The sequence below is a fragment of the Cnephaeus nilssonii genome, assembly GCF_951640355.1.
Source record: "Cnephaeus nilssonii genome assembly, chromosome: 11".
NCBI lineage: Eukaryota > Metazoa > Chordata > Mammalia > Chiroptera > Vespertilionidae > Cnephaeus > Cnephaeus nilssonii.
The window spans coordinates 82,364,579-82,391,216 of record NC_137082.1 but is presented as its reverse complement, the minus strand read 5'-3'; the positions used below and the strand labels follow the sequence as shown (position 1 = coordinate 82,391,216).

The 26,638-nt window shown below is 39.2% G+C and overlaps 1 protein-coding gene across 1 annotated transcript in view; it reads left to right on the top strand.

Moving 5' to 3' along the window:
• Positions 1–26,196, top strand: part of SKOR2 (SKI family transcriptional corepressor 2) — a gene marked incomplete at both ends in the record, with an annotated part of 32,077 nt that extends 5,881 nt beyond the window's left edge. The window contains 4 exons of the mRNA XM_079784018.1: positions 10,662–10,727; positions 11,105–11,203; positions 17,364–17,431; positions 26,134–26,196. Of these exons, the coding sequence (XP_079640144.1) occupies positions 10,662–10,727; positions 11,105–11,203; positions 17,364–17,431; positions 26,134–26,196 (296 nt within the window). The remainder of the gene's footprint in view (positions 1–10,661; positions 10,728–11,104; positions 11,204–17,363; positions 17,432–26,133) is intronic.
• Between the last annotated feature and the right edge of the window lie 442 nt (positions 26,197–26,638).

The window sequence follows — 26,638 nt, the reverse complement described above, 5'->3', positions numbered from 1 at the left end:
TCTGTGTTGCACAACCAATGAGCATTCAGAAAATCTGCATTCCTCTCTATCAATATAGACAAAGCTCAGATAGTTTCAAAGCAGTGTTGCATCTAGTGGCACTGTCAATATCTAACTTTTTGGGGAATTTTTATTTGGTTTTGTTTTATCTTGTGTATGACCTTATTGTGTAGGAGGCCCCATGAAGCTTCAAGTCCAATAACGTAAGAAAACTTGCATGTAGCAGTGACTGTGTATTTTTAAAAATAATGGAACCCACTTAGAGGCAGGACATGGACCCCACTTTTCATTCACTAATCTTAAGACAGGTTTTCATTTAGCATTGCTTATTAAAATGAGTACTTTTTAATTTATATGCATTAATTTTAAGGTTGTTTTTGACTGCCTCAATTTAAAGGGTTTTATTTGGAAGTTGGCTGTTGGTGTTATTAAAGTTCAAATTATAGTATACATGTATTTAACAAAATACACGTCTAGAGAATAGTTTGCAGCAAGCCTTACATTTCATTAGGCTAAAGCAGAAATCGTCATAACTCTTACTCTATTTTGGGTGCAAATGTTAAAGGAAATAAAAGTAAAAATTCCTAAGATACTCAAAAGAAGATGTTAAATGTACATAGCTTTTCAAGAATTAGCAATGATTTGTACAAATCTATAGGGTAATTCAGTGTTTAAATTGTTAAATTTAAATGTTCCCATAGATTTAACGAGAAAATCCAAATACCACAGTCTGAAATCATCTCTTTTTAGGAACTTTAATTTCCTACATTTCAGTAACAGCAAGCATTCATAGTTCTTTTTTAAAATATATGTTTATTGATTTCAGAGAGGAAGGGAGAGGGAGAGAGAGAAACATCAATGAGGAGAGAGAATCATTGAACAGCTGCCTCCTGCATGCCCCCCTCCCCCTGGGGATGGAGCCTGCAACCCGGGCATGTGCCCTTGACCAGAATCAAAACTGGGACCCTTCAGTCCACAGGCCGATACTATCCACTGAGCCAAACCGGCTTGGGCAGCATTCATAATTCTTACAAAATTTTTAAGTTAGCATTTCAACAAATATGCCTAGCCATTAGAAATCTAAATGTATTTTTGAACATACTGACTCTTTCACAGAGTTATAGCCTCTTCATTTCATGTGTATCAATAGTCTCTGCAGATTGTTGGAAACTGAATTTCTGTTCTTCGTCAGCCTCTGATTTGGATGGCGAGGCTGGTTTCATTGGCAAGTGAGCTCCTCCTGGCCTTGGAAGGGGTTTGGCTCCCCCACACTTAATAAGTTCAGTAAACCCTGGAAAGCCATCAGAACCCCAAAGATGATAGCCAGAGTGGATAAAAAACACAGAATCCACTGTCGTTTGATATTCAGACAGAAATACAAAGGCCAAAAGGAAGGAAGTAAAAATATAGTCAGGATCGGTGTTCACATAAAATTTCCACAGTGCCTGGAGCTCAGGGCTATGCAGTCAATAGTTATGTTGGTAATAACACCTAGTCATACTATTGATATATTACTAGTCCCTTCCTCACAATAATTAATTTGATACAAATTCCCAGAGAAAGTTGTTCCATATTGATTTTCCATGTTGCAATTTCATTCTCACATTATTCAGGAGAGTATGTAGATAGTAGGTTATATCGCATTATTATCCTGTATTAGATGGGAAACAGGTGGGATGTGGGAGAGTTGAAAGCATTCTTGAACAAATGTTGAGGTGAAGAATATATTTTGTTAAATTTGATTTGGGATCTTGGGTCACAAAAACTTCATCCTCTGGTTTCTTTGCTGAGCATGTGCAGATGATGTTGTAAACAGCACCAGGTGTTAAGGAGTTGGTGCTGCGGTGTGACTTGGGTGCCTCCAGCTGTCCTTGCTGTAGCAGAGGTTAGCTGATGATGGTCTTCACGTTGGAATGCACGCTCTAGAAAATCCCAGAGTGGGCACCCAATTGGCCTATGTTGTGGTATTAACGTATTTCTTTGTGGTCAGACTCCAGACATCCATTCATTTAGCAAAGTGTCAAAAATCTAGATGAGCCAAAGATCTTATGAAGACTGTAGTTAGCTGCTTTGGGATGGTAGCAGTAGAATGCTTTATGCAGAATGACCTGCTTGTGAATGGAGTTATTTCTCCCCTTGTAACAACCTTTAACTTCATTTGTTTACTTACTCAAGTACTCCCAAATATTATAGAATGCCTACTGTGTGCTATGTACTTTGCTGGGCTTGGGGATTCAGAGATAGCATCAACACCAGTCCCTGCTCTCAGGTTTCTTCCAAACCAAAGGAGGGGTCAGATCTGCTGTAATGCAGTATGAATACTTGACTCCTAGTCTACACAAAATACCAACCAGTGAGGTTTATATAACCAAGTGTGCTTTAACCATTGTTTAATTCAACCAGTGTTATTGGAAAATATCAGTATTTTATTTTGGTACCTATGCAGTATAACATAAAACCGTGGTCGGCAAACTGCGGCTCGCGAGCCACATGCGGCTCTTGGGCCCCTTGAGTGTGGCTCTTCCACAAAATACCACTTGCGGGCGCGCACGTACAGTGCGATTGAAACTTCGTGGCCCATGCGCAGAAGTTAGTTTTCGGCTCTCAAAAGAAATTTCAATCGTTGTACTGTTGATATTTGGCTCTGTTGACTAATGAGTTTGCCGACCACGGGGGAAATGTCTTTTCAAACTACCTAAGAAGTCAGCATGCAATTTTTTATTTTTACATGAAATTTTTCCTCTGATGGCAATCATAAATATAGTTTATGAAGAAATTCCTAGCACCTTTCTCTAAACAAGTAAGGTTATAGACTTATCTTGAAATGATAGATTCTTGCTTTAATTGATCCCGGCTATAAAATCAGTTTAGCAACGATACTTAGTTCCAGTTGATTTTTTTAGTTCATCATCTTAATTAAGTTTAGCCTCCCTTCAACCTTTCAGCCTTATTGGTAACTGTTACTTTTCAACAATTTCAAAGAGATTACATTTTTAAATGGTTTTTTAAAAACCTCCCTGGTAATGGTCATTAACCTTACACACAGCAGATATTGTACTTGTGTATAATTAAAGGGACCAAACATGAGGTTTTTTCAGCAGCCCATAGTCCCCAGAAGCCAGTAGAACTTTTATCTCTAGGTCTTTTTAAAATTAGACCCATGGCTTAAAGCTAAGTAATATAGATTAGGGAGATGGTAATTTGGTCAAAATGTTACCTATTCAAAAATATAAGTGGCAGCACTTTCTTGCAAACCCAGACTAAGTTTTGCATATCTGTTTTGAATAACTTTGGTGAAATTGAGTGATTTGAAATTGGATGCAGTCAGGTAAGCTGGTGAGGCAGCTGAAAGCTATGGCAGGTCAAGGAAATCACATAAAGCGGAGTCATCTGATTTCAATCCCCCTCATTGTAGAAACACCAGCACCATTGGACTCTGAGCAGGTCTGCATCTTGTTATATATGTAGAAGTTTTAAAATCAATTTGATTTTCACTGGTATGATTCTCTAGTGTACTTAATATGCTCTGGATGGGTTTCTGAGAATAGTAAGAAGCAGTTACACTTCTCATGAATATATAGCAGATGAGGCACACTGATTTATTATTCCATTCTATTTTAGAACATGCTTATGATTTTTTTAAAAAAAAAGAAGAAGAAAATTTCTAAAAAGCACAGACTAGTATATCTGCGTTTTAACTCTCTCACTAGGTGACTTTGGGTAAGCCCTTTAACTACTTTGTGCCTCAGTTTATCCACCTGTAAAATTTGATAAAATCTCCCACCTCTAAATTACTGCTGACATTTTTATGAGCAATGAATTTTGAGGTTTTTAAAATATGTATTCAAAATTAAATAATCTCCACATTTCTGATGTCAGTTTCTTTTTATTTATTAAAAATGTCCCTTCTTGTGATTAAAAAAAAATTTTATATGAAACTTGAGATGAAGGAAGATGAAAAACTCTCCAGGAAAAAAAAATTAAATGGTGTGAATTGACAACACAAGTCCTAAAACTCAAGAGAATTCTAAATGAACTCAGTATTCACTAATCAAAGATATTGGATATACTGATTCAAGGAGCAATGCATTTGCAACTCACAATAAATTTTGGTCATGAACTGTAAAATTTACTTCTTAACCTTTTGCACTCGGATGTCGAGTGTGACTCGACACGGTTAGCATCAAGATTAAAATTACTCTTTGAATGTATCAATAATTTGAAATATAAAAAAATCCAAATAAATAAGTTTGTATGAAAAGAAACTCCAGTTTTTTATTCTACTGCCATGCTTTGTAAAATCTGAGGTATTTAAAAAATTTAATCCCGAGTAGAATAAAGGAATCGAGAAAAAAGCAAGCGAGTGCAAAGGGTTAATTTACTGTAACCCCACCAATACTATTCTTTCTCCTGCTCCCCTTTTTCACTAATGGAGTTAATATTCAGTTAGTGCATTCTCTAACATACCTTCCCCAGTGATATTGATTTTTCCCCCTCTTTTGTTCTGTGACCTCACCAAAGTGCCAGATGTCAAGGGGAAGAGTTGAATGTACAATTCAACACCAAGAAATTAGCAGAAGTCCATGTCCCACTGATAGAGAAGGAAGTTATTCAACCTTGCTTTCTGGGTGACTGATTTTTTTTTTAAAATGCTTTAATCCAAAGTGTTCTTGAAAACCTCTCTAAAGCGTATGTGGTGCTGAATTTTGGTTACTGTGAAATGTCCTCACTATACTAACTGCAGATCAACTTTGACCCCACCCAAATTATAAGATAGATTTTTAGGGGAAGAGAAAATAAAAATTCCAGAAAGTCTAATAAATTAAGGCCAGGTTATAAAACTAAAATTCATTATTAAAATTCATAGTTTACTTAGGAATTAGACATTCTAAATAGAGGCCAGGCCCTGTGCCCAGGCTGTTGGAAGGGGAGATGGCAGAACCTCAGCCCAGCCCCGGGAGCATGCCAATGCATTGGGAACTGTGGGCAGAGACCAGAGCCTGACTAGCAGATCATGTAGGGCCTGCTGGCCTCACCAGAACACATGAGTCCCCACCGCCTATGGAAACATCTGGATGTTCGACTGAAAGTTTTTATTCTGCATCCCAACGTTAGAGTACCTGTGTGTCTCATCTATAGACACAGTCCCAAACCAAAATAGTTTCATTGACTAAATTTACCCTTGAGTGTACAATTAAATAACACACTCTCTTTCTAGAAAAGGAAATGTTTTCTCCAAATGTTCCATCAAGTGTGGACGACACTTGTCCTGGGGGAACATAGAGGACCTTTCAGTGATAAGCCATTTACTAGCCTCTGGGGCAGCGCCTCTGAATGCTGGTTGTAAGTCAAAAGAGAAGTTAACAGGGAAACCGCCAAGACCAGGAGTAGGAGACCAAGTGGGGGTGAAGGAAGAAGGAAGGAGAGAGAATGTATTCTCACAGAAGGGATGGCTGAATGCCAAAGTTTATACTCTTCATCCTGTACACATCCAGGGAACGATATTTACATGATCTTATGTATTGAATTCGAGTTTAGCTTGAGAACAGGACTGTCCATTTAATCAGCTCTTCCGCCTGTCCCATGACCACCAACAGAACATCTGACCTATTCATTTGGCTCTTAAAATTAAATGAGCTCTAAAAATGCCAGGTTTTTTCTTCTGGTGGAAGCAACAACAGGCATATACATTAATATTTCCATGTCTTGGTTAAAATGCAGTGCTGTGGTTCTGTTTATCTCTGGAAGAAATTTCAAAATGTCAAATAGGTATAAAACTTGAAACATCACACACTTCCCCAGCAAACTGAAAATAGACAATAGCAAACTGAAAATAGAAACCTCTATGACAATAAGCCTTAGAATATACAAATGGATCAAAGTGTGCTTTTTCATTTCTAGGAATGAGTTAGTCCTTAAAGACCCCTTCTGACTATTGAGTATTTGTAATAGCATTAGTGTGTATTTCTTTCACAAACCAGATTGCATTAAGTGCAAACGATATTTGTTGCAAGTATCTGTACTCCTGCTTCGGGTAGAGGTGATGGAGGTTACCTATAGGGCAGGATCTTCCTGGCCTCAGAAAGCAGATTTTCTAGCTGGGGAAGACTAGACTTGCATCTGTTGTAACATGCCAGGCTCTTGGGTACAAAGTGGCCCAGTAAAGACAATCAGCACCTAGAACTTCAACCAAGGAAGGAATGGATCGGCAGCATTTGCAGAAGCTGGAAAAGGCTTTACGGAAGCAGAGACTGGAGTGGCATTCTGATTTTGGATGGATTGGGAGGAGAGGGCTATGGGAACCTTAGGCAAGAGAAACAATGTAAGGGAGATCCAGCAAGTACACGAAATAAAGACCCAGCTAGAGTAAAGGGTTTGTGTTTGGTGACAGAAAAACTCAGCTCAGCCCATGGGACAAGGTTATGAGAAAACCTGAAGGCTCAGGAGGAGGAATTTAGAGTGGATTCTGTGGAGTAGCCCAGTGGTCGGCAAACTCATTAGTCAACAGAGCCAAATATCAACAGTACAATGATTGAATTTTCTTTTGAGAGCCGAAAACCGACTTCTGCGCATGGGCCACGAAGTTTCAATCGCACTGTATGTGCGCGCCTGCATATGGTATTTTGTGGAAGAGCCACACTCAAGGGGCCAAAGAGCCGCATGTGGCTCATGAGCCGCATGTGGCTCACGAGCTGCAGTTTGCCAACCACTGGTGTAGGCCATGGGAGCCATTGCAGGTTCTTGAGCAGAGGTGTGGCACGATTTTTAAGAGAAAGTAAATTACCCATCTGCTTTGAAAAGTGGTGCTAATGAATCTATTGACTGTTTTGTTTATTGCTTTTGTGTCTCTTTATTTTTAAAAAATGTGTTTTTATTGATTTTTAGAGAGAGAGGGATAGAGAGATAAAAAATATCGATGAGGGAGGATTATCATTGATTGGCTGCCTCCTACATGCCCCCTTCTGGTGATTGAGCCCACAATCTGAGCATGTGCCCTCACCAGGAATCGAACCAGTGACCTCTTGGTGCCTGGGCCGATGCTCAACCATTGAGCCACACTGGCCAGGCTTTTTTTCTCCCTTTAGATACTCAGTCTCTTCATGTGATATTTACTGCTCATGTCTACTTCAGTGTGGCATTTTCTCACATCCATCCCTCCTGTACTTCCATTTTCTGATGGCTGTGTGAGGGCAGAATGAAGGGTGGGAGGGGTGGAATATTCACCTGGCATGTGGGACCACCTGGTGCTGGGGAGACCAGGGAAGCAGGAACCACGTGACTCCTGGTCCTCTGACCTCTACTGCACTTGGCAGAAACGCAGTTTCTCTGATGTGACATGTCGCTGCCTCTCCCCTCGGGGCGAGCAGGATTGACAGGCAGCGATGCTGGTCCCATTGAACTGGACCTGAGAACGTGGCCTTGTGGAGTGCTGGTGCAGACACAGCCCTGAGCAGCAGCACTGGTCACCTCCGTGCGCAGGATGCATCTTATGCCGTGTTTACCCATTGCTCTCCAACTGTACGCCACCCAAAGGTGTTCTTTCACAGTCTGACTTGAGATATATCTTAAGACAGGCTTCTAAGAAAGATGTTCCTTCACACTATAACTTTCTCTCCCATAACTCTACACAATTAAGATCACTATGGCCTTTTGTAACTTTTAAAAGGGGAGAATATAGTGGGAAGAAAAGAAAGCATTTTAATTTGGGGATGTCTCCAAAGCCATTCATTAATTTTGGAAAAGTAAAATGCACTTAACCTGATGGAATATTTATAAAAATTGGAAGCTCACTGTCAACTAAATCTCATTTATTTAATCTAGTATTAGACTGCCTTTTTTTGTTAACCAGATGGAAAACATTAGCAGTAATAGTGAACAAACATATCCCGGCTCCCAGCGGTCATTTTTAACCACCATTAACAATCTGGTTTTTACAGATTAGTAATATGCGAAAGGCAGTGGTCCAGATACACAAAAGGCAGCTGAGGCATCTGTGCTCCTTACTTACTAGCATTGAACTATTTTTAAAAACCCTTTGTATGTGAAACATTCGATCTAAGCTCAAAATTGGCAGATTTTACCCAGAAGTTGGAATAGAGTATCTCTTTGAAATAGACACTGATGTCAACTATTAATAAACCCAAAGCTGATGAAAAGAAAAGCTTATTATTAATGTCATCAGTAGATTTGCCTGTGGTTAATACACTTTCCATTTACTAGCCATTTGTTTAATGGTTTCATACCTATATAAGCCTCCTAATTGTGAAGTGGAAAAGAAGTGCACTTTAACACGTCATATTTTAACTTTTACATTTAATGATCTCATTGAAATGTAATACAGAATAAACAGCTCACAAAGTCCACTATTGGAGCAAAAAGAATCTGGTGTCAAATGTGAAAAGGACTTGGCTTCTAGAGTTGCCTGTTCAGAAACAAACTATCTCATTTAAACTGACTGTTGAGTGTTGCAGGGTTTTATTATGCCCTGTGAATGGATGCAGAGGTCTGTGCATTCTTGTTCCTCCTCTTGTTCAGACTCAAGATTGTCTGAGTATGAACCGTCTATGTTTGACCAGAGCAAACATCGTCAAAACTGCACATATTATGCATTTATCTTCCTTTCAAAATACCGTTATAGCTGGTTTACGTATTTGTGATTTGCTATCCACCTTCATGTTACTCTTGTTTTAGATACTAGTATTTTATAGGAATTACATTGAGGTCTATTTTTAGAATGCTTCACAGATATTTCCTCATATTTTATTATATGGAGAAGAAAGCCAAAGTTTGAACATTCAGAAGCCTATAGAGTAAGGTGACCAGATCGTCCCGCTTTTGGCAGGACAAAACCGATTTTTAACAATTTGTCCCACGTCCCACGGCGTTTTAAAAAAGTCCCTATAAAGAATCTTTCCAAAAATAGGGACTTTTTAAAAATGCCGTGGGACGCGGGACAAATTGTTAAAAATCAGTTTTGTCCTGCCAAAAGCGGGACGATCTGGTCACCTTACTATAGAGAGAAGTCATGTCGAAGATGAGAGTGGGAATGAGATTGTGCAAGTATGCTCTAGCTACTAGAGAAAATGCCTGCGTTAAGGAACTCATGGCTGCCAACAATATTCTTGTCCTACTGATGGGGAGCAGGAAGCACCTTCTCATAACTATGTACATGTGTAGGAATAGTTGCATAGATTATATTTACACATATGTATTTACATACACATACCTATACACATACACACATACTCCCAACAGTCTTCAGGTGGACTGCAGAACCGCCAGTTATAAGATCCTGCTAAGGATTTTCCTGTCTGTCCTGGTACTGACCTGTCTCCCTGCCATTTTGGGGAGAAATTCTGTCTCCCTCCTTGTAGGAATCTTTAACTTGGCAGTGAAATCTCCCAGTATTCCTACAAGTGCCCAGGGCCATTACATTCCATTTCTTGCTGAGGAAGGGAAATGAATAAATAGTGAGGAGAGAATTGAAATGATGCATTCTAGCCCGGGTTTTAATTTAGAATTTACAACCTCCTGAGGTTCCTTTCAGTGACAACTGAAAACAATTTATTGAATATCTGATACATGTGCAGCACTGTGCTAGGCACTGGCCATGCAGATAAGACAGAGCCCTACCTCCAAGTAGCACGCCACCTAATGGGTGAGGTAGGCAAGTAAGCAAACAGCTCCAGGGACCCAGAGGGGGCTAACTAGGGGGACAAAAACCCATGAAACCTCAGAGTACTTTTGTCTGTACTACCTCACCTCTTTGGAAAGCGTGTTACATTTTATGGATAGTTGCCAGTAGCCCATTGAAATTTGAAAACAAAAAAATTCTGGTTAGCTGAATGATTGGATTTCTTTGGTTTATTTATAATTCTGGATTGTATAGACTGAATTTATGAGTGTAGATAAATACATTTTCTTTATCTTGCCCTCATTCTGGTTAGCACTTAAGCAAAATAGGTAAGAAAAGCAATCTAACCTTTACCCACAATATCGTCTTTATTGGTTAAAGGCAAGTAGTTAAGAAATTATCAGCACACATGTGAATATTACAAAGTAATATAAGATAACTAGTCTCTGTTTTAGGTTGATTTTTTAAAAAGCCTATCACTTATTAGGAAATTGTTCCAGGCTTGTAACTTCTCTCTCAAGGACAACTGAAGCCTCCTCCCATTCCTTTTTCACTGTCCCAAACTTCGGGGGCTCCAGATGGCAGGAGTCTTCTGCTTCCACGGTTTGGGGGGCCTTCCAATGGTCAGCAGACTTCTTCACTTCTGAAGGTGGGGGGACTCTGATCAGCCTTCTTCCAGAAATGTGGACTGCTCAACCGCCTCTCTTGCCCTTCCTAACAATTACCTTCGTTGTAAAGGAGATAGTACTGGGGCGGGAGAGGGGCTAACTTCAGGAATCTACTTTCACGGAGCTGCCATCACAGGCTACATAGGCTGTGCCCTCATTTTCTCTAGCTCCCCCCATGCTTCTGGGGGATTGAACATGAGCAAATGAGGACATTTGGTTCTGAGGACTTCCAGTTTCAAGTTATAGTAAATAATAAGCTCTTTCGTAGCTATTGAAACAAAATGAAGAGAAAAACGTTCAGAAAATAGCCCACATAAAACTAATATTTTCCCCATCCCCACCCCCCTTTTTTTTTTAAGGTGAACACACTCAAGAAACAAATTCACCTCATTCACTCAAAAAGGATGTAGAAAATATGGGGAAAGGTAAAGAAAAGTTTTAATTCTGTGGAACTCTTCACTTTAAAAGACTTATAGAGATAGTAGGAGGATATTTCTGTTCTATGCCGTATTTTAAGCTTGACAAGCAACATATGAATAATATATGGACCATTGGGTGGATATAATTGAGATTAATGCATACGTATCAATCAATACATGACACTGTAATATAATACTTTAAAATAATATATTACATTGATTTATATTCATGGATTTCTGCACAAATCTATCCTATGTCTATGCAACACTTTTTAAACTGGTAAAATATTTCGTCTTCTAATAATAAATTGCCATATATAACAGTTCTCTGGAGAGTTATTTATAAAGATTAGTAAAATGACTCTTCCTTTTTTCTTTATTAGAAGAACTTCAGAAGGTTTTATTTGAACAAATAGATTTACGGAGACGACTGGAACAAGAATTCCAAGTGTTAAAAGGAAATACATCTTTCCCAGTATTCAGTAAGAAATCACTTTTATTTCATTGCATTATGAAATTTGATGACATTCCTATTATTAGGCTAAAGAATATGCTTCTGAGGATTAAGTGACTGTGTAAAGTGCTGCTCAGCCTTCCTGTGATCTCCATGTAAATATTAGGAAATTTTAGTCTCTTATTTATGCTTTGAATCAGCTCACAGATGAAATTTCATAGAAGAACCTTTGGTATTTATTGCAGCGGTGTATATGTATCTGTATGTATGTATAGTGTATATTTAAAATATGTATGCAAATGTACCATTAAATGTATAGATGTATTTAAATATTCAGAAATGTTTAGGCTGTATTTATTTTTAAAATATATTTTTATTGATTTCAGAGAGGAAGGGGAAGGGAGAGAGAGATAGAAACATCAATGATGAGAGAGACTCATTGATCAGCTGCCTCCTGTATGTCCCACACTGGGCATGTGCCCTGACTGGGATTTGAAATGTGACCTCCTGGTTCATAGGTCAACACTCAGCCAATGAGCCACACTAGCTGGGCTAGGCTGTATATTTTTTAAAAGAATTACTAAGATATTTTTATTCCCTGAGATAGAAAAAAAACCAAAGAACAATTAATTTGTATTCTCAGATTGTGCTGGCTAGAGAGCTGCTTGGTGCTTGAAATATATGAAGATTTAAAATTTATCAATTTAATGTATATATGCTTGTTTTATTAATTGAAATTTGTATAATTTTAGTAGTTTTGGGTTCTCCATCCATATTTATTGTTAAAGTTCCACTTCAACTTCGATGGCAGGAGATATTTTAGTGTAAAGAATCCTGGAATTTCAGGCTTTCTAAAATCGACCAGCCCCAATCTGGGTCACATGTGGACAAATACATTAACAGTTGTATTTTTTTCAAGCTTTTGGAGTTTTACTTACTCATAGTCCTCTCTCCAGAGAAAGTGGGAAATAAAATAGTATGTGAACATATATTTTAAATTATGTAAATTTATATTAATTTTTCTGAGATACATTTTTACAATGTCAGCATGTTCCTTGTTTATTAATCTGGGCGTCACAAAACATATATTGGCAGTTCCTGTGCTAGAGACCTAGACCAGCATGTGGAAGAAGGTTTTCCAGCAGTTGTGACTATTTTAATAATATCAGCAGGAAGGTCTGCGTTCACCAGGGCCTCTCCCATGTACTCGTCAGCACAATTGAAAGTCGTGTCTTCTCGGGTAGCAGTTTTGAATGGGGCTAGATTCCTCCTGGTAACATGTCGAATTGAGTTCCACCAGAACACTTAGCGCAGTAAAAGCAAGAGGACGCATGAAGGAAGAGAGCTCTGACCGCAGGAGTAACAGGGTCTGCCAAGTGTGTGATCTCTTAGTGCTCTGGAGGGAGGCATGGAGTTCACAGTACACCCCGTATTTTGAACTTGGAGAAAGCCTGCTGAGGCTTAAAATAAGATCGACTGGAGAAAGATGGTCAACAGCCTTTGATAGTGTATTAGGAACATCATGACATTTGGAGCTTCGAGAAAAAGAGAAATGTATTAAAAATATCTTTGAAATCTCAAAAAGCAGATGCTTCCAAGGATCCAGGGTTCTCTAATTTCTAAAACTGTATCTTAAGAAAGACTGCAAGGTTCCTTGCAGAACTGAGCAAACATTGAATGATTAGTTTCCCCTATAAGCTGATGTTTATCTAATTGTCAAGTTTGTAGATCCCTGCTTTTAGATCCAGCAGAGCTGGCTGGAATCCCTAAAGTGTCCCCTTGCCTTCCTTGAAGCCAGGGTAGCCATGATTGATTCCATTCATAAAAGCTAATGAATCATTGGCACAAATTAATTTGTAATCATTTACAAGTTTTCTTTATTAACTGCTCTACTATATACAACATGTACATGTTTCCTTTTTTTAAGTTAGAATGTCATAGTACAACTGGCCAGTTTTGATTCAGGCCTGTCATTTGGCCTTTTGATCTGAATTAAAATGAATCCTCTGTGATTACCACACATACGAAACACTTCAATTAAACAACAACAAGAAATTTTTCCTCTTTTTTATCTGCAGCGTATTCCACTGACCAAGGAAGTGGTGTGTGTGTGCCCAAGTTTGAATAATGCGTGGTCTAGACACACCGCAAAGAGGCAGTTAATTTCACACCAGTGAAATAGCAAATGCACATTGTGTGCTGGTTAGCTCAACGTGAGAGGCCTTGAGGCTGGTGGACGGATTTAGATTCACTCAGATGGAAAGGGGAAAACGGAACTTCATAAAGCGTCTGTATCAGAAGGAAGCCTAGAGGAATCCCGGCCAGAGTTCTGCAGAGCTTTTTACTAGGAGGGGGACAGACACTCACAGTCACACCCCTAAAACCCAGTTCACTTAGAACACGTGACTCGGCTAAGCTATCACACGTGACAAGTAGGAACCCAGGCTCAAAAATCTACTCGGCCTGAGTTCAGCCATGCTGATTCCAAATAGGGGCTCTGCCACTTCCTGGTTGGAGGACCCTGGACCCTGTAAAATGGGGCCAATAATTCCTGTCTCATAGGAAGGTGAGAGGGTAAATGAGGGGGTCCGTGAAGGGCTGTGCACATCCCCGGTGCTCAGTAATGTCAGCTGTGATGACTAAGCAGGAGGAGAGAGAGATTATTAGCACTGAGCTCCAGAAAAGCAATTCTAGAATAAGTTTCTGAGTTTCTCTTGGGATTCTTGTTGTGGTTCTGAGGGTTAATGAGGACCAGGGGACTAAATAAAGGTGAGGATAAAGATTAGAGGAAGGAGGAAGAGGAGGAGGTGGTGGAAGACCAGGTGGAGGAAGAAGAGAAAGGGGAAAAGGAGGAGAAAGCATCTCTCTATTGGGAGGGGGGTCAGAAATAGAGAGGAGGAGGAACAAGCAAGGCTCTCACTTGCTGGGATGGGGAGGAAGACCGTGCTCAAGCAGCATGGCCAGGCCTGCATTTCAGAGCAGAGGAGCGCAGTGAGTAACCTTAGCGACTGAGTAACCTTAGGCTATCACCTAAGCCCTTTCAACTGTAAAACAGTGCTACCACCTACCTCAGGGTGTTGCTGAAAGGATTACTTGAGTGAAATATACAAAGTGTTGAGCACAGTGACTTCTCCGTGGTGATGTGCATTGTTGCGACCATAGTCCACTTTAAAGTTTGATATTTAGATGCTGCAGGGACTTGACAGTCAACCAGCTGATATGAGAAGTCAGAACTTCTTGAGATTACTTGGGCTGTAGTTATTGAGAGTGGGACAGGCAGTGAAACTTAGTTTGATACCAATCAAACTTAGTTTGATACCAGACAATGCGTTCAGCTGACAAACCGGGTAAGACATGAGCAGGGAGGTAGGGCAGGCATTGTGAGGAGAAGTGGGAGAAATATAATCTAGAACTGGGTGGCAATGTGGAATTGGGTGGAAATTGGAGGAAATGGATGAGGAAGAGTTCACCCTTATCAAGGTCACTTTGAGATGACAATAGGACAGCTGGTTAAACATCCTGCAAAGACAGTTGCATTTAGTTGGACGGGAGTACATGATTAGAGACCCCGTCCCCAACATGCCACCATTCCGTCTCCCCCCTAGTGACGGGTCAGATCGTGTTTGCAGTTCTCAATCCCGAAGTCATTTTTGCCACCACATTGTGTCCACCTTCCCTAGCAAACTTGTCTATTCTTCCTTCCTTCTCCATGACCAGTATAGATCAGAAGTCTCAATCGTTGTTTAAAAGCAATGATAACAAAATGTAAACAAGTGTGTTAAACACAATTTTTAAAAATTAAACAATTTCAGATCATTTGAAAAATGTATTAAAACTACTCTGTCTGATACTATAATGATAGCTACATGTCATTACACATTTGTCCACAGTTTTGCTGTGAGCCCGTGGCTTGATGAGTAGGATCTACCCGGTAAACCATATGTACTGTATGGGTTTTTCTATTTCTGGCCCCAGAAATGTAGGCTGGCTACTTTTTAGTATTGTTTGGAAAACCTTTGGCTTTCCAATGGGCATGTTAACAGAGCACAGCCCTTGCCCCTGTGCTGACTGGCAGGCGGTGCTTCAGTGCTTTTTCTCTGCTCCCTCCTTTTATACTATGTTTCCAAAAATAGTTGTGTTTTAAGTGATTCTCATTAGAGAAATTGGCCTAATGATTTTTTTTATCCTCAGTTAAACTGTGCCCCTTAACTTCCCAAGGGAATGAAAGCTTCTCTCATAACCATTGCATGGCACCACATACTTACCTATAGAACAGTACCTTTCACATTAATTCAGGGGTGAAATTAGGGGTTGGGTCTTTTAAAAAAATAAACTATAAAAGGCAAGACTATGGAAGCAATAAAAAGACCAGTGGTTGCCGAGAGTCGGTGGAGAAAAGGGATGAGTAGGCAGAACACAGAGGATTTCAGGGCACTAAAACTACTGCCTGATACTATAATGATGGATCCATGTCATTATACATTTGTCCACATCTATAGAATGTAAAACACCAAGAATAAACCCTGATGTAGACTGTGGACTTAGGAGAATTACGACATGTCAATGTACTTTCATCCTTGATAACAAATGTACCACTCTGGTGAGTGATGTTGATAATTGGGGAGACTATGTATTTGTGGGGGTAGGGGTACATGGGAAATTTCTGTACCTTGCTCTTAACTTTGTTGTGGACCTAAAACTGTTTTTTAAAAAGTCTTTAAAAAATAAATGATAGGTAGCTAGATCGATATGTGTTTGATGTTGGGGAAGGAAAGATAGATATGTGTTTGAGGTTGGAGAAGGAATTCACATAGTATAGAAAGGTAGAAGTCAGTAAAATAAAAGAACAATGCTGTTAATGTCTAAGTACCCAGTGTCTCATGAGTAGTAAAGGATTTATTATCTTGAAAGACGTGGAAAGCCACCACAGATTTTTAAGCAGGAGAATGAGAGGGATTTGGAGAAGAAGGGGCTGTAGGCCAGATGGTCACTGGGAAACTATTGCTTTGGGGGGTAACAATGGCAAAGAGAGGAGAGGATGGAGGTAGAATGTACAGGACTCACACACCAGTTGGCTGAAGAGGAGGGGGAAAGCTGATGACAGTGTTTCTGGTTCCTTTAAACTGCGGACCTGACTATCCACCACAGATGCAATATGACACTGTGTTACTTTTTCATTTAAAGCAGAAAAAGGCAGTCGGCTAAGTCTACATTATTTTTGAAAGACCACATCTAGAAAACACAACAACATGATAGATACATTGAAAGTCATTTTTTTTCATAAGTGCAATTAAAAAATGATCAATATGTAGAATGGCAAAGATAGTTTGCATAACGACACTTCTTACATAGAGGCAGGGCCTGTAGAACCATACCAGGCCCAGGAAGGACCATAAAATAAGGCTGATACAGGGAGAAAAAGTGTGCAGGATGGCAGTCAGGCACTCTGTTTAGGAGTGAGACAGGCTGCAGTGAAGCCAGGCAGCCATATCTAATGGACCCGCATTTTATCACCCAGACGGCATTTTGTGTACAAAGGTCAACATCCCCTGTGATCTGAGGTGCTACCTCTCCCTCCCTCTGAACTTCTGAAGGCAGTGGAAGCTTGAGGTACTAGCGACGTTCTCACGTGTGCAAAGGCTAGAAAACAGGACTGCCCAGACATTTCTGAGAGTGATAACGCGCAAGGGATTGTACTACATGGGTTGTGAGGTACTGTGAAATGTAAGATACAGACCTTACCCTCTCAGAGTTTACTGCCTATTCTGATTAAATTATAGAATCTTGAAAACATTCCTTCAAACAACCATGTTATTTACTTTAGAAAAAAATTATATATATATATATATATATATATATATATATATATATATATAATCTTTATATATATAAAACTAGAGGCCCAATGCACGAAAGTCGTGCACAGGTAGGGTCCCTAGCAGTTGCCAGCTGCTGGTGAGGACCTTCCTTCATTCCGCACCGCCCCCTGATGGTCAGTGCACGTCATAGCGAGCGATCGAACTCCCAGTTGGTCAAACTCCCCAGGGGGCACTTTGCATATTAGGCTTTTATATATTTAGATAGGGGAGGGATTTTCTATGGGGCTGTCAGTTATATTTTCACAAAATATGCTAAAAGTAGATTTTGCACTTGAATTCATTTCTGCCTCTATTTCTCTCTCCTACTAGATAATTTCCAGGACCAGATGAAAAGGGAACTAGCCTACCGAGAAGAAATGGTGCAACAGTTACAAATTGTAAGTTGCATTTCTACTTTAAAATAAAGGCAACTGGATGGGCTTGTTTAGGAACCGTTCGTGTTTTTGCTGTGATAGCCTTTGGTCCACCCACTTCTCAGCTGGTTTACATGCTAATTACCGAGAGATTTACTTAGACACAGGATAAGCAGATGTGTCAGTATGCTTCCTGGGGCTGTAACTACCTACCACGTGTTAATAGACAGATGTGTACATTGTCTCTGTGGGCGAACCTGAGGTACCTGCATCGTCTTCCACTGTGCAAACTTCCCAACCCAGTGCTGGGATGCGCCAGACACTCCGTGGAGGCCACTGTCTCCCACCTTCCTCCCCCTGCCCTTCACTCCCCAGACCTGGGCCAGGCACTCCACGGTCAATGGAATGAAGTGTGAACACTATTAATCAATTAAATTCACTTGAAGGATAACGAGAAGGAAATAATTATTTCCAAACAAAGTGTGTTACTCTAGCCTAAGCACCTCTAAAAGTGGACACTAAGATCTATTTCTGGGGAAACAGGAAGATATCTGATAAATAAATGTAGTGGGTTTTCTTTTTGTTTTGTTTGTTTTTTCCTTCTGAATTCCTCGCCCCTTGTCCCCCTGCAGATACATCTGGTATTATTCACTAGCACCTTTAAAGCAGTCTCCCTTGCCCAGCCAGGATGACTCAGTGGTTGAGCACTGACCTATGAGCCAGGAGGTCATGATTCAGCTCCTAATCAGGGCACATGCCCAATTGCAGGCTCCATCCCCAGTGTGGAGCGTACAAAAGGCAGCCAATCAATGAGTCTCATCATTGATGTTTCTATCTCTCTCTTCCTCTCTGAAATATGTATATATATAATCTTTAAAAAGGCAGTCTCCCCAGCTTCCTCCTTTTCATGAGTAGGATGGGAAATGATTTCTGCTCAGTATTTATAAGATATTTGTAATCAACTGAGTAAAGACATACACTGCTTCTCAGTATTATTCATAGCATGGTTATTATAATTTAGGTGGCTAGGCGTTTCTGAGCTGGCCCACGTTATCCCTATACCATTAAGCATGTGTCTTTGCATACCCACTTGTCTTGTCTAAAGAGACAGGTATCTAGCTCTCTGTCAGGACTATTTAAGAAAGATGGTTATTAACCCTTTGCACTCGCTTGCTTTTTTCTCGATTCCTTTATTTTACTCGGGATTTAATTTTTTAAATACCCCAGATTTTACAAAGCGCGGCAGTAGAATAAAAAACTGGAGTTTCTTTTCATACAAACTTATTTATTTGGATTTTTTTATATTTCAAATTATTGATACATTCAAAGAGTAATTTTAATCTCGATGCTAACCTTGTCGAGTCACACTTGTCATCCGAGTGCAAAAGGTTAACCTTTGCTTTCTGCATGGAAGGAGCCATGCTCGTGCTGGGAGTCGTTTTTAAAGCAACCGTGCTTCATGTTTCTCTCCATTCTGGGCTCTGTTAAAAGTGCTGCTTGTCCGTCTTAACGCCCCCACTGAGGTTTTCCTTGATCTCAAAGTGCTGGTTCACAACTCTCAGTTCTGAAAACCACCTCAACGTAAAGTGCCTCTTAAACAGGGTCTTTCTTCTTGTTGTGTTTCTGTGTGTGTTCGGTTTGTTTGTTTTTTTGCATTTAAATTCACTGGGAGCAAAAGGATTTTCTTAATCTTCCCAGGTATTAAAATATACATGAAGCTTTTCACAATAAGAGCAAGTAATTACTTACTGTGAATACACTTACTGTTTTCTTTGTCCAAAGGAAGAATTTAAAGAATAGAATTGGAGATAGAGTGATATAAAATGTTAAGACCTTACTGGCTTTATTCAGGGCATTGTTTTCAGATTCTTAAAACAAAAATTGTCACACATCAAACCAAAAACTTGTGATTTCAGGGTGGCGGGTCTAGCAAAACGGGCATTAAGGAAGGAAACTATTTACTTCAGTGCCCCAGTTTAAGGCTACTTATGTAACTTAAACGTCTTAATTTTCTTTGACATTTGGTTTCTTTAGTAAAAGAGGAAATGATATTGCATTCATGTAATAACCAGGCAGTATTGATAGAAGAAAAAAATGTCTCATGTCTTTTGAGATAGTTGGTACATAGAAGATACAAATTGGTATTACTAAACATTTTTATTATTCTGTATTGAAAAATATTTTATCATAGGTATGTATTTATCTAGACAAGTGTTATTAATTCACATTCTTCTAGATAGTAAATTACTTCTTGTTGTAAATTAAATTCTTTGGGAGAAGCTAGAATTTTTACCTCTCGGCCTGTAGGTGTAAGTCCTGAACTCCTCAAAGGCATATCCAGGCTAACAACATAAAAATGGATGAAATAGACATGAATCGTCCCTCCTGTTTCTTCCTCTTCTTTAGTGTCTCCTACCATAAGATACCGAGAGCTTCTTGCTGCCTCCAGCACCCAGCACCTTGTGAAACATTTCTTGAATGAGTCACTACTCATGAACTCCCCCTGCCCCAATTCTGATATTCTCATATAGCAGTCCTCAGTTCTTTTCCAGATTTCCCTGGTTTGGTCATGAGTTTCTCAAATGTTCTTTTATGCTAAGTAACTACTACCAAAACTACAAAAGGAAGGTATAGTATTGAATTATAGGAAGCTTATATATTACTGTACTGTCCTTGTAACTAACAGACACAAGATTTAAGGTCTACAAACTTGCGTTCAAGACTCATCCCATAGAGTCCATTAAGAGTCAGTTCTTCCACCAAAGGGACCTGTTGGAAGGTCTAGCCTAGTGCCCAGATAGGGATGTAGTAAGGAGGAAGTGTGTAATAAACATGAAATGCCCATGCAAGTTATAAAACGCTATGCCGATATGAGTAACATCCCTTCTCAAAGTGGTACTTTCCTAGTGGAACTGTTTCAGCCTTGGTGTCTGGAGATATTTTTGTGCAGGAAGGACCTGTGTTCACGTTATGCCATCTGCTTTGGAACTGAGGCAGCAGACTCAAGTTTACTTGAACAGGAATTTAATCCCTTATTCAGCTTGTTTTATTTGCTAAAGTACCTGTGGGGAAATGCCTTTAGAAAATTATATCTAAACATTATCAAGAAGTTGCTAGGTATCATAATTATTGACTTTCCCAATATTTTAGTTGAATGACCTAACTCATCTGTAAATATGGTTACATACTTTGTTCCCCAAGAACCCGACTGTTTACTCAAAATTATTTTAATATTTAAAGTTTACGGAATATATATTACAGAATAGTCCTCTGCCTACAGAATAGGAATTTTTCCCTTTAGATGAGATAAAAATCCACTCTATCCTGCAATAATGGAGAATTCAAATATATTAAAATCCTCATATTTTGTAACGAGTCCCATAGACCCACGATGTATTTATACTATGTCGTTACAGTGTTCTTATTCAAAAGATGATATCGAAAGCATCTTGGGTGCCATTGCTGTAGAACGAAAACTTATGAATTTCTTTGGCTCCTGCATGTTTAGATTCTCCACTGACTGTAATTTCTGCACCAGTGCTTCCTTTTCCAGTTTGTTAAATGCAAGTTATGATGACTGTAGAGTCAAATGCTTGACTCTCCTTGTGCATTTTTCTCAGTGTCAGATTTAAAGCATGTGTATCTTTAACATTTATACATGACCACAAGCTAACTTTTAAAATAGCTTAAAATTAGAGTTTTACAGCACTTAACACCGTTTGTGTTAAAGTCCCCTCTCCCCCACTCCTGTCCTGGGTTTTCAAGTGCTTAAAACGTTTCATTACTAAACCAGATTTATTTAGACAACCTAAGAAATATAGTCCTCTCACTATAAACCAAATACAAAAGTTACAGAATTTAGCAATTTCATGAAGATATTACTGTTTAGTATAATATAGAGCCACAGATTTCTCATTCACAAGTAAATTGTGATTTTAGGGAAAATGTGTTTCACTTTAAAAATAAAATGAATCACCCCTTAGGGTTAAGAAGAAAGTGAAGAAACTTCATAAACACATACATTGTTTTATGTCAAGTATATCTCAATTTTTAAAAAAGGTGAAGATATTTTACTCTCTATAACCTTTGGATTAAGGTTTTCCTAAGAACTGGAATATAATATAACTTACAATACAAGCTGAGACTATTATGATGCCTTCATAATCTTCTTATTTTTCAATGCTAATTTGGCAACAATTTTTTTAAGCAAGTGCATTTATATGTAAGCTACTACTATTTGTTGAAGACATGGTCTGTTTTAGTCATAGTTCTTAAAGGACATGCTGCAGCAGAGAGCACATGATAAATGACGACCCAGATTCACATCCTTGGAACTTGCTGGATTGCTAAAGAGGCGCCTAGATGGAGCAAATGCACTAGGCTTAAAGTGCCCTCTGCTGTTTGTCCAGAATGCTGCAGTCACAGTTGCACGCAGCCAGGGGTGGAAGGTCTCAAAGTTCTCCATTAAAAGCCTCGAGTAAATGTACCACAGCTTTTTTATTCACTCTACTGATGGGTACTTGGGCTGCTTCCAGGTCTTGGCTGCTGTAAATAATGCTGCATGACTATAGGGGTGCATGCCTTCTTTCGAATTAGTTTTTCAGATTTCTTAGGATATATTCCCCCAAGTAGAATTGCTGAGTGATAAGGCAGTTCCATTTTTCATTTTTTGAGGTAACTCTATGCTACCTTCCACAATAGCTGCATCAATCTGCATCCCCACCAACAGTGCATGAGGGTTCCCTTTTCTTCACATTCTCGCCAGCACTTGTTTGTTGATTTGTTGACGATAGCCTTTCTGACAGGTGTGAGGTGATCTGGAGCATTATGCTAAGTGAAAGACAAGTAATTTAGGATTTTACTTTTATGTGGAATCTAATGTACCAAATAAACTAACAACAAAATAAACACAGAATCGTAGATACAGAGAACAGACTGACTGACAGCTGTCAGAGGGAAGGGAGGTTCGAGGGCTAGGTAAAAAAGGTGAAGGGATAAAGCAAAAAACAAACAAAAATACTTATAGGCAGTTTAGTGATTACCAGAGGGAACTGAGTGGGGATAAATGGTGATGGAAGGAGACTTGACTTGAAGTGGTGAACACACAATACTGTATACAATGATGTATTATAGCAGTGATTTTCAACTGTTGCCACAAGAGAATTTTTAAAATATGCAATACCTGACTATTTAGTCAGGGGCACTGACCTCTCTTCCCTTAGATTGTCAAATAAAAAAAAAAATGATAACAGCCAATATGGCAATAGCTGTCCAGTGTGAATGAATCAAAATTATACCTACTTTTTGTCAGATTGACAAAACATATATACTGTAGTTTTGGTGTGCCACAGTAATTAGTTTATGTGTGCCATGAGCTGAAAAAGGTTGAAAATGGCTGTGTTATAGAATTGTACACCTGGAACAAATATTTTTATTAACCAGTGTCACCCCAATAAATTCAATAAAAATAAAAAATGTTTTAAAGTCTCAAGTAAAGTCGTGTTAGATCAGTAGGTCCGTACTAATGTTACGTTCATGTAGACTCGTGAAAAGCAGTTTGCAGCTTCCTGATGGTGGGAATGGCGCTTCCTTGCAGGAAGGGAGCAGGAGGTCTTCCCCGTTGCTGGAAAAATCGCTCCCCCTGTAGGAAAGGCACAGCCCTTCAGTGATCCCTCTTCCCTTGGAGATTCTCCCATGTTCATGAGCATGTGGACTTGCCCAGATTCCTATTGTCTCAACCCAGAGGATTTTGTATATATTTTGCATTTTTTAAAAGCAGGTCAAACAGTTACTTTTTTTGCACTATATTTTCCAAAAAATATCTCTGGGCCACTAGAGGATTTTGGTTTTGTGGCTAAATATGAAACAAAAGGAGGTCCCTGTGCGTCAGAGGACTTGAGCAAGTCTGGGCTTCTGTAGAGTCTGCCTCAAGGTTCTCCAGCAGTCGACAGACTTGGGCTACAGCGGGACCTTTTCCAATTATTGATCTATTGCTGTGCATCTTGACAATGCCATTACCTGTTCCTTGGTTATATAGCCTCTTCTCGTCTTTCTCCTTTCAAGATGTTGACCCACCTGAATGTCTGAGCTTAGGCTAACTCTCTCTTGGCACAAACTAAGAAGTTTATCTTTTTTGGAAAGCTCTCCATACTTTTGACAGACTAGAATCAACTAGGTAATTTAGAAGTTACATAATAACTTTAAGGGTTTTTTGGTCCATGCCAGTCTTGGTGACGTTTAAGCTGGTCAAGATGACAAGAAGGCTTTTGTAAGTTCTATTACAGGAACTTTATGTGGAATAATTAACTTAAGTGGAGCCCCTAGGATCCCGAGCTCCCATGCTTGGAGTATTTGCTGAGGTCTCTGTAAATCCAATATTGCATTTCATGGAATCTTAAGTGTGGTCCATTGTAAGAGGCGACATTACTTGATGGATCACAAGAAAAGAAGCTTTCGACTCTTGTTCTAAGACACCATCAATTATAAAAACCCCATTTTAGAGATGTTAAAATGTGAGGGGGGAAAGTGTATTAATAGAATCAATGAAATAAGGTAGCTCTCATTAACAACTGGGCCATGTTCTAATATATTGTTTATTTATCATTCATGATTCAGGACTTAGAGTAAAAAAGACATGATTTTTAGCTTGCAACCTTTTGCTTTATGTCTTGTTTTTGTTTGGCTTTTATTTCATCTTGTTTTAATTGGGGGGGGGAGGGGGGAATGCAACAGTCAATGTTTGATTGGAGATAATTCCTGACACAGGTTTAAATTCCAACCTGGAGATTTGGGATCAAATGTTCTCACTTGGAAATGTCCTCTCTTTGTCCTGAGTCCTTTGTTCCTTCTCAGGTTTCCATCTTAATGAAATGCTACATTGTTGTCTCTGAAAAAAAGGAGAGGGAGGGAGGGAGGGAGGGAGGGAGGGAGGGAGGGAGGGAGGGAGGAGGGAGGGAGGGAAAAGGAAAGGAAAGGAAAGGAAAGGAAATAATTCTGACTTAGATCTAAAAGTAGTGTCCTTCAGGCAGTTTTCTTTGGGGTAGGATGAGTAGTCTACTGGCTTTGATGAGATAGCCCAGGGTGATGTTGACTTATCTATACAAGAAGTACCTGGCACAGAGCAGATGCTCACTAAATCTTTAACGGTATCTAATCTTGATGTTGAGGACTCTTGCTAATTGAGAGGGGCACAAATATATTCTATCGCGTAATTCCTTGTACCCCAAGGTTTGCATCATTTCTACTTGTTATCCTAAATAACAGACTTCCTTTCAAGTCTCTGTTCTTTCATGCATCTAGAGAGAGGTGATCCATGTGCTTTGGCATATGGCAGCATGCACCACAATGGAAAACTAAGATTCAGTGTGTCTGTGTTAATAGCAGGTGTAGCATGACCTAGAGTGAAAAGAAGAGGTAACTAGAGTAGGTCCCCATGTAACTGTTCTTGTCATGGGTATATCTAGCTGATCTCAGCTCACGTCCTAAAATGTGAGATTAGGACACTGAACTTTTTATGGTACTATATGAATCATTAATTTCAATGCTGCTATCCATGCCCTTTATCAGATATGCACCTATCAGATACATCCATGTTGTGGTTGCGTATAAAAATAGTGATATGGTTATTTTAATCTTGTTTTCCATTGAAAAGACTGTTTGATTCAACTAACCAGTTATTACAGCAAAATGGTCCAGCTAATCTTAGTCACTAATGTGATTGTACATTTGTAGCTCCTTCCATTAATAAAGGTTCTTATTTATGGACTGGTATATCAGGAGAGCAAAACATAAATATGCTGGGAATGAGGAGAATATAGATATAAGTATTAAAAAACATTGCCTAATTGAATGACAATAATTTTATTTCCCTTATTGCTTTTACATAATAGCCATATTTCATGTGACATTCTAGAAGGCTGAGTAGTTATTTCTTTAAGTGTAAAATAGATTCGAATCCTTAGAGTTCTGCATTAAGCTTTATAATGATGATGGTAAGTAACATAATGATAGAATACCTTAACTGGGGTTAGTGCAGAGGCAAATCTAAATAATATATGTCTTCCGATTTCAACCATTTGAATTTTCTAATGAAAAGTGGCATATCAAATGTGATAGGCTTTCATTCAATGCCCCAGAGGTGACAAGTACTTTCAAGTTTATCCAGGTAGAATTCTCAAGGGTCATATTTTCCATTCAGTGCAATTATTTGTGATGCTTCTTAGTAGTTATTGGGAAATTACCCAGAGTTGTCGTTTGTTTAGTTAGTTAATCTTACTTGTGATTTATAATGATAGTATTATTTCATCACTCCAATTAAATGAAAGATTACATTGAACTAGTTTGTAATAACATTCTTGTTTTGAGAACTTGGACATACAGTACATGATAACATCACTTTGTTTTTGTACCTAAATAAAAAATAAGAACACCATATTATTAAATGCAAAATCTTGAAAACTTCTGTGAGTGACATACCACATAGTAGCCTCGGAGACGAGCTATAGCAACAGCCCAGTGTGCTCACCTGTCCTGTCCTAGTCGTGCTTTTTAACAGGCCTTAGGAATGTGATGCCCCAAAGCTCCATACTGCTGAGCTGATAGAGACCTTTCCTCCTCAGGGAAGACCCACTGGCATTCGAATTGTTAGGCATGACAAACCGTCTCCATTGCACATCTGTCTCCAAATTTAGCTCACCTGCAGAGTTTTGCTTGTTTTTATCTTACAGATCCCCTATGCAGCAAGCTTGATCAGGAAAGAAAAGCTTGGTGCCCATCTCAGCAAAAGTTAAACGGTGAGTTCACGGAGGAAAGAGATTTTCCTGAACCTCCCTGATTGTATTGCTTGGCCAGGTTCTTTATTGATGCCTTTGAAATAGCCTTAACAGGTTGGTAAAGCTGTATCCTGTGTTTAAGCCAGTACACTGATGAACTTCATTATATCTGGGCATGAGACTTCCTAAATGAATGGCTAAGTGGGTCTTATAAATTCTATGGAAATTTTACAAAATGAAAGTTCTCTATTCAGTCCGCGGGAATGATCTTCATGCTGTTTGGAGGTTTTCTGCTGTTTCTGGTTCTACCCGACACCCTGATCACTGCCCCTCGAGAGGACACTGGAGTGTCAGCAGTCATGCTTAGTGTCTCATCTTCTCAGGCTCGCTCTTGCTTCCGAAAAGTCTTCCTTGACTCTGACTTTGAGTGAATTACCGATAGGGGGTGAGGTGACCACTG